This window comes from Echeneis naucrates, chromosome 4 (assembly GCF_900963305.1).
Source record: "Echeneis naucrates chromosome 4, fEcheNa1.1, whole genome shotgun sequence".
Taxonomy (NCBI): Eukaryota; Metazoa; Chordata; class Actinopteri; order Carangiformes; family Echeneidae; genus Echeneis; species Echeneis naucrates.
Window position 1 is genome coordinate 10,385,304 of NC_042514.1, and position 10,943 is coordinate 10,396,246.

Here is a 10,943-nt window from a genome sequence, read left to right on the forward strand (position 1 = left end):
CATTTGTTCTTCCCTGAGGTCAGATGTATAAAACTGAACTCAAGGGTAATTGTCAGACTTCTCTTACCTACCTTAGGGAAAGAGCTCTGTCCCTTCTCAGCTGACTAGTTCGATACAACTCTGACTTGTTGCTTGCCTTTGTTTTATGCTGTAATCTCTATTGTGATTTGTTTAATGTTTGTATTAAAACTTTCAAGCTCTGCCACGTCGAGCATGTTCATTCTCTCAGAACCCGTCCTTTGCATTGCAGGAGAAGGTGAAGTTGGAAAGATGTGGTGCCAAAAAGTGGGAACAGGAAGCTGAGGAGACCAAGGTCAGCTGGTGCACACGCAAACACACACACAGGCAAGCATATGAAGGCACAGAAACACAGCAGCGAACACAAGCAATGTCAGGTGAATAGGACCAAATCCTAAAAGTGTATCCCTAACCATGTAAGCAGGATCTTAACAGCGTTGTACAAGACTTTTTGCACTTTTCTCAGGGTAGTACATTGGAGATTATTGAATGTTTTACTGATACTGCCAAAATCCTCTAGAATGCTTAAAATGGTACCAAACCCTAAGTAAAGGTTCACATGTGACCAAAACATTAGATTAGTGGATCAGGATACACAGTAGGATAAGTGAAGAATAAGTAAGAACCAATCTATTGCACACAAGATGGTAGATTTCAAATAAGACCGGATATACCTTGACTTATAATAAGTAAACACTGACACGCTGTAGTGGAAAAACCCGTCAGCATGGGTGGTAGATACATGTCAAGTATCACCTAACGATTTCATGTGAAATGTCGCAGTTCACCCCAACAGGGAAAGTCAACACAAGCTACGTTGACTTTGAACCATTCAGAAGGAGGTGGTGCCACTGCCCGAGGCCACTGCTTCCAAGAACACATCAAATTCACAGAGCCAGAGTCACTATACCTTCTAACACTCAATAAAACAAGACATGGAAGTCGGGTCAGCCGTTAACGCTGTGAGGAGTAGGAGGGTGCTGATTGGAGACAAAGTCCAACCTGCTGTTGTCGTCATAAAGGATGGTAAAATACATCAAATACTCTCTGACAGCAACTTGTCTGACTGTGAGGTAAGTTGGCTCATACTGATCCTGATCCTGCACACTCCCGTATGGTCAAAGATATCAAACCATGAAAGAAAATTTGACTGTTATAGCATATTGATTTAATTCTGTTTGCACACAAAGGTTTGACTAATGGCGATATTCAGAGATATGCCGACCCACCTGTGATTGTAGGTGCTGGATGTGGGTGACAGTGTGGTGATGCCAGGCATTGTAGATTGCCATGTTCATGTGAACGAACCTGGACGTGTCTCTTGGGAGGGTTTCTGGACAGCCACCAGGGCTGCTGCAGCTGGAGGAGTGACGACAATAGTAGACATGCCCCTGTAAGTTGGAGACGCTGTCTAAAATCAGATCAGTCAGTCCCCACTGTCTGACAATGGAAAGAGAGTGGTAATGTTGAAGGTATCAGGGTAAACGGACTGAGATGAACTCGAGGTTTGATATGCATTTCTATATGTGCTGATGAAGTTTACTTCACTACAAATACATATAAACAGTTTATAGAAACAGGTAAGTGACTTGTAAAGGTAAAAGTATTTTTTAGCTGTAAATTTGTGAAAATAAATTTCAGGACAAAGATGATCTCAGCTCATTGACCTGCTGTTGAACTAAAGATGCTGAAGAGAACATTTTGTTATCAGAGTTTAAATTCCCAGAGATGTTTTTTTTGTTTTTTTTTGCTAAATTTGACTCAGAAACAGCATCCCTCCAACCAACACACTAGTTCATTTTCAAGAGAAGCTGCGGGAGGCAACAGGGAAGTGTTTTGTGGACACCGCTTTCTGGGGGGGGGTGATTCCTGGCAACCAGGTAGGTGGGCTTACAGAGAGTAAGCATACATGAATACAGTTCTGTCAAACTATACCACAATAGGAACAATGCAAAGAAAAACTTCAAATGTCTTCTTATAGTTAGAACTTCGGCCGATGATCCATGCTGGAGTGGCTGGCTTCAAATGTTTCCTAATCCATAGTGGGGTGGAGGAGTTTCCCCATGTGACCGACTGTGATCTACACGCTGCCATGAAGCAGCTGCAAGGCACAGGAAGTGTCCTTCTGGTAATGCAAAAAAAACAAAACACAGCAACCATGACATCTACCATACGTAGTATTTGCGAAATTCTGATTGAAGAATGTAAGTGAAATATTTTTTTGAATATTACTTACTTACTTTTGCTTCATCTCACATAGTTTCATGCAGAGTTAGATGTTCAGCAGACAACAGAAGAAAGTGGCGGTAAGAATAATTTTACTTCATACAATAGTTACATTATGGTCACACAGAAGAGTGCTACTTTTAAAACTAAGGTTTATACTAAGTAGCAAGTAAAAATGATTTTTTACCCCAAATCTCAGGTCAGGTACTTTTTTTGTACTATGTGTAATCTCAGTGACAGTATTATGATGATATAATGAGGAAGACAAAAGAAACATTTCATTTTATCCAATTCAGCGACAGTTTACCTTGAGAATTTTAATACAATGGCCCAGAGCACTGAGATGGACTAAAATTCACTTGCATGTATTTATGTATGTATGTATGTATCTATATTACATTAATAAATAAACTGAGAGTCAGTGGTAAACTATTTTAAGCATTTGTTTTCAGTATAAAATACTGAGATGTCTGTAATGATTTTCATCTTAGACTCCTCCCATTATTCCACCTTTCTGCAGTCCAGGCCAGACTGCATGGAAATAGAAGCTGTTCGCATTGTCACAGACCTATGTCTGCAGTACCGGTAAGAACCTCACTATGGCAACAAATACTCACAACATCAGAACTGATATGTCTGAATAGGATTTGTTTGTGTTCGTGTTGCTAACGATGACACACTCAAAGACCTCTCTCTGCTCCAGGGTACGGTGCCATATAGTTCACTTGTCTTCTGCTAAACCGCTGAAACTGATCAAGGAAGCGCGGCGTGCTGGAGCCCCACTGACAGTTGAGACAACCCACCACTACCTCTGCCTGTGTGCTGAGAACATACCTGCAGGGGCCACACAGTTCAAGTGCTGCCCCCCTATCAGAGGATCTCATAACCAGGTCATTTGAATTAGATGCTGTATCGATGAAAAACTGTCAATATTCAATTTAAGTCTTAAACCTGATCTCCACTTGTTTTATTATTACCTGATTAGCAGTCAAAAATTGATTGTGTCCCATCAGGAGCAGTTATGGTCAGCACTGAAAGCCGGGCAGATCGACATGGTGGTGTCCGATCACTCTCCATGCACCCCTGATCTGAAGAGACTGGATAGTGGAGACTTCACTCAGGCATGGGGAGGAATTTCTTCACTACAATTTGGTAATTAGAGGGAAACTACGACAAACGTATTATCAGTTATCTTTTACTTTTCAAATGGTGCAAACATTTTTTTAAATGGTGACCGCATTAAGGCAAAATCCAATGGTTCGCAAAATAAGTGAGCTCAATGTAATATTAGAGGAATAATATATTTTTCACTTTCCCCAACTGTAATCCTTTTGACAATCACCCACAAGGGGCAAAGTGCACTGAGAGGTAAACAGGATCTGTGTCCCACTTTAGTGGACAGAGCAATCATTTACTGAAGTGACACAGAGATGGAGAGAGTGGTCACAGTCTGACAGAAAGAAGTCTGAGCACAATGTTTCAGTCCGCATAGAGTAATGACACTCCCTGATGTGATCATACCTGCATGAAAGGAATAATGACTGCAGGAGTGCATAAAGTCGACTCTGTCTGTAGGACTGTTCATTGCTGTCACCATTTATCACCAGGCTTGCCTCTGTTCTGGAGTTCAGCCAGTAAAAGAGGCTTTCAGCTGGCTGATGTGGTGAGGCTTCTCAGCCACAACACTGCCAAGCTGTGCAGCCTGGACAACCGGAAGGGCAGCCTCAGCCCCGGCTATGATGCCGACTTGGTCATTTGGGACCCAGAGAGAGAGTTTGAGGTTGGTGTCGGGGTATTTAACATTAACAGTCACCAGTCCCCGAGCTGCCCGTGTATAAACTTCTGGTCTATTTCACAGATTGAAGAAGCAGGCATACATCATAAAAATAAGGTTAGTAAAATCAATTCACATTTTGGTGTGATAGAATGCGCAGATTTCTGACCGTTAAGTGTTTGTGCAGATAACTCCTTACCTTGGCTTCAAACTGCAAGGAGTGGTGTGTGCTACCATCCTCAGGGGGCAGCTGGTCTACAAGGAAGGCTCCTTCAGTCCTGAGCCTCTGGGAAAACAGCTCCTCATCCCTCAGAGGAAAAGTCAGACCCACCTGTGAAGTATTATAAAATGAAGACAAATGTGATGGAAACTACATGAGACTGAATTAATTTTAAAATTGTCAAATGTGTAAAAGACATATACATTTTCATCAACTCTATGAATCTACTCAACACAATTAGTTAGCTTTGTAAATGCTGTCCTGAGGTTGGATGTGCAGCATAGTAGAACTACTCAACTTGTTTCCCCTGCTTTGATTTTCTTCTTACAATAAAGGTGATAGTTGTGACAGCAGAGCACTGTCTGTTGTGACTGATGCAAGAAAAAGTTACATAAAACCTAACCGGATGGGAAAACATCTAACGACTGGTGCAAAATCACAATGTTGTTCATATCCTTGGTGGATTTCACTCTACTTTTGTGTGTTCAGACAGGAACAGTCTGTTATTGGGCCAAGAGCACTGTAGTGCAATAGTTAATAAGCCTGGAGAGCCTCTGGTTGATCATTAACATTAGAAACCAGACATGTTGACAAAAGAAGAAAAAAAAAAATGTTGGGCCAAACTCCTAACTGCAGACATCACTGGTCAGACAGAGGGGTGTACTCGCCTGAGGTTTTAGTTCAGCCATTCTCACCTGCTCTTTGTGCTTCTACTGCGCTCGTCCCACTGCTGGAAACATGTCGCGTGTCTCCGTACCTCCACCAACGTGCCTGCAGAAACCGTTGCGAGTTCCTCATCGTTACATGTTTGGACCAGGACCTTCTAATGTTCCTCCTCGTATCTTGTGGGCTGGAGCCAGTCCTGTCATTGGACACATGCACCCAGAGATATTTGAGGTAGATTTTTATGTCATGAAAATGTTGTTGTTTCATGCTTCTTTACTTAAACTCCACGGCATTTCAAATGCAAAGTATTGGGTATTTATTTCAGATTTACTTGGTTCACATTTGGTCACTGTTGCTTTATTGAGCAATTAAAACACAAAACATTTGGCCAAATCATAAAGTCTGACACGCTTTAAAAATTACCAATTGCCAACTAGTGCTGACGTAATAACAATCCAATGATCTTGTATAAGATAACACTCTTTAGCTGATCCAACAAGCACACTTATTTTTTTATACCTTGAGTATAAATATTTTTTATAGAAATATACTCAATTACTCAATTACCTGATCCCTTGATTTCCATCTTAGTTGCACAAATTTAAAGCATACTTACCATCCATAGAATATCCATTCTATTACAGATAATGAGTGACATCAAAAGTGGAATCCAGTACATGTTTCAGACTCACAACAACGTGACTTTAGCTGTGAGCGGCACTGGCCACACTGCTATGGAGTGTGCCATCTTTAACGCAGTGGAGACCGGTGACAGCGTGCTGACTGCAGTGAATGGCATATGGGGAGAGCGAGCTGCTGAAATGGCTGAGAGGATAGGTAACATACATTTCATATTCGATGATTAGATAACAATCTTGATAGATGTAATGACAGAATACCATGTGTGTCAACAGGGGCCAGAGTAAATACTATTGTGGCGCCTCCTGGTGGTTACTTTAGTAATGCAGAAATTGAGAAGGTACTGTCTTATCACTCCAGTTATCATTTGGTAATTCCTGTCAAAACTGTGGTCTGAGCGATCATACTGTTATCTCATTGTAGGCCTTATCGAAGTACAGGCCAGTCCTCTTCTTCCTTGCTCATGGAGAATCCTCTACAGGAGTCTTGCATCCTTTAGATGGCATTGGACAGCTGTGTCATAAGTTAGACATAATCCTCCCGCCTCTGTCATCATCACAGCTCTAAGAAAAGAGGAATAAATTATAAACAGATGTGTTATGATTTGTGCCCATAGGTATAACTGCCTGTTTCTTGTAGACTCTGTGGCTTCACTGGGAGGAGCCCCCCTGTACATGGACCAACAAGGTTTAGTATTTAAACCTGCCAAATGCTTCTGATGAAAACCTGAGTCATGTCTGGACTGCATGTCATTGTCTGTCTGATGAATGTCTTGTGGCAGAGATAGACATCCTATACACCGGCTCCCAAAAGGTTCTGAATGCCCCACCGGGTACAGCACCCATCTCTTTCAGTGAGAGAGCGTGGTGAGAGTTACACACACACACACACACACACACACACACGCACACTTTACAAGTCTGCACTTAATAGTTCAACATTAAATTGTTCAACGGCTTTTTAAGGCTGAATTTGTCCACAGCCAGAAAATATTCAACAGGAAGACAAAGCCTGTGTCATTCTTCTTGGATTTGAGCTGGCTTGCAAATTACTGGGGATGCGATGGCAAGCCATCAAGATTGTAAGATGTTTCTGTTTCCTCCAGACAGCAACTAACCTCTGGTTTCTTCTTTTAGCTACATGGACAGATTTTCTGAACTTTACTTTGTGCTTCATTTCCTCTCTGCAGATATCACCACACAGGTCCAGTCACTGCTTTTTACTCTCTGAGGGAGAGTCTGGCTCTCCTTGTTGAAGAGGTTGGACATTTAAGTGAAATATTTGGATTTCGCTTATTAGTCTCGGGCTACAAGAATTCTTAACAGACAGCCAATGAGCAGATAGAAGAGTAACTTTATGTCAGCCTCTTCGCCATTTACTTTCTGAATAAAAGGCATGAAAAGCACAAAGAATGCACAGCCTTTATGTCGGCCAAATCTAATTTTGTAAGCTGGTCAGACAGTTGGTTGGCTAGTTGACCTCTTTAAAACCTCTTGAAATATTCATTCATTCAATATAACTATTGAATGAACTGAAATTAATATGACCAGATATAGCAATACCAATGGCATTCCCTTTTAACTTCAGATATACTTGTGTTTAGCATTAAAAAGCTAATGTCAGCATGCTCACATGCAAAACAACATTAATGAACTTAGGGAACTTCATAACTGTTAATTCTCAGTGTGTTAACATTGTCACTGTGAGAATGTTAGCATAGCACTACAGCACGTGCAAAAGTAACATGTATATGGAAATATGGGTGAGGTGTGAGTGGTAATCCATTCTGTGTTCTTTAGCTTGTTTTTACAGTATAGCATATTTTGTTCATTTAAGAGTCTGGAGAGGTCGTGGGAAAGACATCAGAAAGTGGCAGAATATTTCTCTGCTGGTCTTGAATCCATAGGTCTCAAACTTTTTGTCAAAGAAAAGGTGAGTTCATTCTCTTATCTAGCTGCTATGTCGAGAAAAATCACAATAAGTTTAAATGACAAACTTGGGGATCGTGCTAACGTGAATGGTTGTTACAGAATGTAAGACTGCCTACAGTGACGACTATTGTTGCACCTCATGGATATGACTGGAAAGAAATCACAGCCTACATCATGAAAACGCACAACTTAGAAATTTCTGGAGGGCTTGGACCATCAGTCGGCTTGGTAAAACAAATATTATGCACCTATACACTCACTTCTTCACGTTTTTGATTGTTGCCCATTAAGCCAGTGTAGCCGAGCCACAATGTTTTTGGTCATTTCAGGTGTTGCGTGTGGGACTGATGGGATACAACAGCAGCACAGCCAATGTGGACATGGTGCTGGCAGCAATCAAAGATGCTCTGAAACACTGCCACAAGAGCAAGGTGTGACCTGTTATAGGTGAAAAGTGGAGAGCGAATCCTTAATCCGTGTATTGAGTATCACGATAAACACCGGGGGCATCGATTACGTGATGTGTAAAAAATAAGATTATTCTTTGTCTTGTGCAGCTCATTCACTCCTTCTATAGGGAGAGTGGGTTTGTCCTCACCATGTCGTGGCAGCCGTCTGTCATCAAAGCCTTTTACTATCATTTTTGACTGTCAATCCAATATAAAGGTGGTATTAATTAATTTGGGTTTATTCTATCTCACTGAAAATCGCAAACGTAACTTTTTTCCTGTTCATCCATAGGCTTGATTTCACCCAACAACTACACGTTGAATGTCTGATAAACTGTTTTTCATTTAAACACATGCAAACAATAAGATCAGAAGAGAATTGCAAATATCAAAACATTAATTTGAGTAAATTCTGAATTATTTTTCCAGTGAACTGCACATTTGCTCATGATGCGGGCATGTGAAACTTTCAATTTCTAATATCAAGGCTCATGCATAGCTAGCCCTCAAGAAGATATGCTCTTTTAGCCTCTGACTACTCAGTGGCCCTGTTTTTTCCCTTCTATTTAAGTTTTTTTTAATTTAGCAAAGGTCATCAGTTCTCATCCAAAACCAATTCTCAATCAGTAACTGCACCTGAGTTCCCTTTCCCTTTATTCCACCCTAAAGCCAATGCTGACCGTTGTCTTTATGTAGCTTGACATTTTTGTTGAAATCTGTTAAATAAATAATAAAAACATCAGAAAATGTATGCAATAATTATGAGGGGTGCTTTTTGTTCCTTGAGCACCTGAGCCCCAAAATGTTTGTGCACAACCCTGATCATTATCTATAAATGGTGGGTGCAATCAAAAGCAAACATTGTATAAAGAAAACATGAATGATATGACAGCAGATTTCTTTTAAATACCTCAACAATGTTGTTCTAAAATGTAATAGTGTATTTTTATAAATCACAGCAGTGTGCAATTTACTGAAATAGCTTAAAAGGATGAAACCAATGACTCAGTCTTATGTAATGTTAGCAAATATTATTTCTTATTTTCCATCTGTTCTGGAAATGAAACAGACTCACGTTTATCCTGAACAGTATACTCTGAAACTTATTTCTTGTTTCATTAAAGACAGATGCTACGCACACAAAGAAATATTTCTCTATCAGTATAATTTCATTTCTATTCATAAATGTACATTTAATCAAACAAAGCCTCTGTTTATAAAGAGTTAGATGTTTACTTTAAGACTATACCATCTTTTAAAAATAGAGGAAGACTTGAGTACCCCTTAAACCCCCCCATCCATCCTCTTTGCCTTATTTGTGTGTACATTTTATGTTTGCATCTGTTTTCGATCCACTTAATAATTTTTTATGTTTGAGATTGATGGTATGATATAAAGTTTTTTTGTGTTTTAATTCACTTCTTAAGGGGGGCCATGTGTCTATTGCTCATGTGCAAAGTAATTGTGAGGCATTTAAAAAAAAAAGTTATTTTACTTGTTATTTTGTTTATATTTCCTTACTTATTATATTTTCCACTCTATATTGAAAAAAAAAAACCCCACACATTTAGTTATGAGTTATGAGTAGTGAAAATTAAACAATACTTATTGCCATTCATGGGAAATATAACAATGACTTCTGAGAAAAAAAGTTCAATCTCAAAATCGCTGTAAAAAATAACCTGATTTGGGGCTGGGTCTGGATAATAGAATGGAAGGAGGTAGTGATGGTATTGGTGAGGATGAGGGAAGCAGAGATGTATGAAGGAAAGTATGTGAGGAAGACGATTTGAGGGTTAAATTTAAGGAAGGGAATGACAGGTTGGCTTGTTTGTATTAACAAATGGATTAAAGAAAACGCTAGGAGAGGTACATATGGCAAAGGTACTGCGGGATGGAAGACTGTTGATTAAGTGTAAGAATATTGGGAAAAGAGATAAGGTGCTGAAATTTTACTATTTGTAAGAAAGAAGTTAGTGCGGTCAGGATGCTTAGAGAGTGGGGATGGAAAGGGGTTATATCAGGAATACCTCTGGGGGAAAGTTGGATGAACTTAAAAGAAAAAAATCATTAAGGGAGGAACAGTAAGCAAAGCGGGATGGTGAGAAAGTGGATAGCACTTCAGTCCTCTTGGATTGTCAAAGGGCAAATATTACCGGAGAGAGTAATGATGTACGGGAATATGTCCCTCCTCAGATTAGATGCTACAAATGTCAAAGATATGGGCACATCGCAAGGGTGTGTAAAGGCAAGCATCAGTGCGGGAAGTGTGGAGGGGAACATGAATATGGGGAGTGTGGGGACAGTGGAGAAAGGAAATGCTGTAATTGTGGTGGGGACCACACGACTGCATATGGTGGCTGCCCAGTAAGGAAAAAGGCAGCCCAGCAGGTACGAACATCAAGAAATCTCTCCTATGCCGAAGCTGTTGAAACAATCCAAAGAGAGAATAAAGTCCATCATTATTCCAATAAGGAAACCTGGAAAGGATCCAAAATGTCCAGGTAATTACAGGCCTATTGCAATAACTTCCCAAATGGGGAAAACCTTGGAACAAATGGTTAATGATAGAATGGCATACTTTTTAGAAACTAAAGGACAGGACAGTCAGGTTTTAGGAAAAGGAGAAGCACCACAGCTCCTACTATAGCTCTTGAAGATAAAATAAAAAGGTCTCGAGTTAATAAGGAGATTGTTCTTGCAATATTTTTTGACATAGAAGAAGCAAATGACATGATGTGGCAGAAGGCATTACTTGTTAAATTGTTATAATTGGGAATAAGAGGTAGAATGTTGCAATGGGTTAAAAATGTTCTGTCAGATAGGACAATTAAAGTTAACATAAATGGAGCTTTTAGCAATGAGTATAATGTTGACAATGGTACCCCGCAAGGTAGTATAACAAGTCCATTGCTGTTCACAGTTACGATAAATGATGTTTTCGAGAACAATGGTGCAATGTGGAAAAGGGGAAGGAATATAAATCATACTGTAAATAAGATGCAACAAGCAGTAGATAC

General features: G+C 39.9%; 2 protein-coding genes and 1 long non-coding RNA gene across 3 annotated transcripts; 2 read left to right on the forward strand and 1 right to left on the reverse strand.

Annotated features, from left to right (window-relative positions):
• Positions 1-953: 953 nt before the first annotated feature.
• On the forward strand, positions 954-4,355 carry LOC115042317 (allantoinase, mitochondrial). Its single transcript, XM_029500457.1, has 11 exons — positions 954-1,091; positions 1,260-1,411; positions 1,784-1,898; positions 2,000-2,146; positions 2,279-2,324; positions 2,736-2,829; positions 2,948-3,134; positions 3,258-3,396; positions 3,852-4,024; positions 4,103-4,135; positions 4,206-4,355. Exons 1-11 carry the CDS (start codon positions 954-956, stop codon positions 4,353-4,355), a joined length of 1,374 nt encoding a protein of 457 aa, XP_029356317.1.
• Positions 3,209-5,175, reverse strand: LOC115042319 (uncharacterized). The gene is made up of 3 exons (XR_003840670.1): positions 4,934-5,175; positions 4,218-4,349; positions 3,209-3,341 (listed from the first exon to the last, which is right to left on the reverse strand). It is a non-coding gene; the product is annotated as an uncharacterized LOC115042319 (long non-coding RNA).
• On the forward strand, positions 3,339-7,911 carry agxta (alanine--glyoxylate and serine--pyruvate aminotransferase a). Its single transcript, XM_029500458.1, has 12 exons — positions 3,339-3,348; positions 4,972-5,135; positions 5,549-5,741; positions 5,819-5,883; positions 5,967-6,067; positions 6,160-6,230; positions 6,325-6,409; positions 6,526-6,624; positions 6,733-6,802; positions 7,380-7,475; positions 7,574-7,702; positions 7,804-7,911. The coding sequence occupies exons 2-12, from the start codon at positions 4,977-4,979 to the stop codon at positions 7,909-7,911; spliced, it is 1,176 nt and encodes a 391-aa protein (XP_029356318.1). The 5' UTR covers positions 3,339-3,348; positions 4,972-4,976.
• Positions 7,912-10,943: the final 3,032 nt, after the last annotated feature.

Bases quoted from the DNA above. Each gene is read 5' to 3' on its own strand.
- agxta (XM_029500458.1), top strand. From the start codon at position 4,977: ATGTCGCGTGTCTCCGTACCTCCACCAACGTGCCTGCAGAAACCGTTG. The intron at 6,410-6,525 runs GTGAGAGTTACA...ATTTGTCCACAG, and splicing joins TCTTTCAGTGAGAGAGCGTG to CCAGAAAATATTCAACAGGA. The intron at 7,703-7,803 runs GTAAAACAAATA...TGGTCATTTCAG, and splicing joins TTGGACCATCAGTCGGCTTG to GTGTTGCGTGTGGGACTGAT.
- LOC115042317 (XM_029500457.1), top strand. From the start codon at position 954: ATGGAAGTCGGGTCAGCCGTTAACGCTGTGAGGAGTAGGAGGGTGCTG. The intron at 1,412-1,783 runs GTAAGTTGGAGA...AATTTGACTCAG, and splicing joins ACAATAGTAGACATGCCCCT to AAACAGCATCCCTCCAACCA. The intron at 4,025-4,102 runs GTTGGTGTCGGG...TCTATTTCACAG, and splicing joins ACCCAGAGAGAGAGTTTGAG to ATTGAAGAAGCAGGCATACA.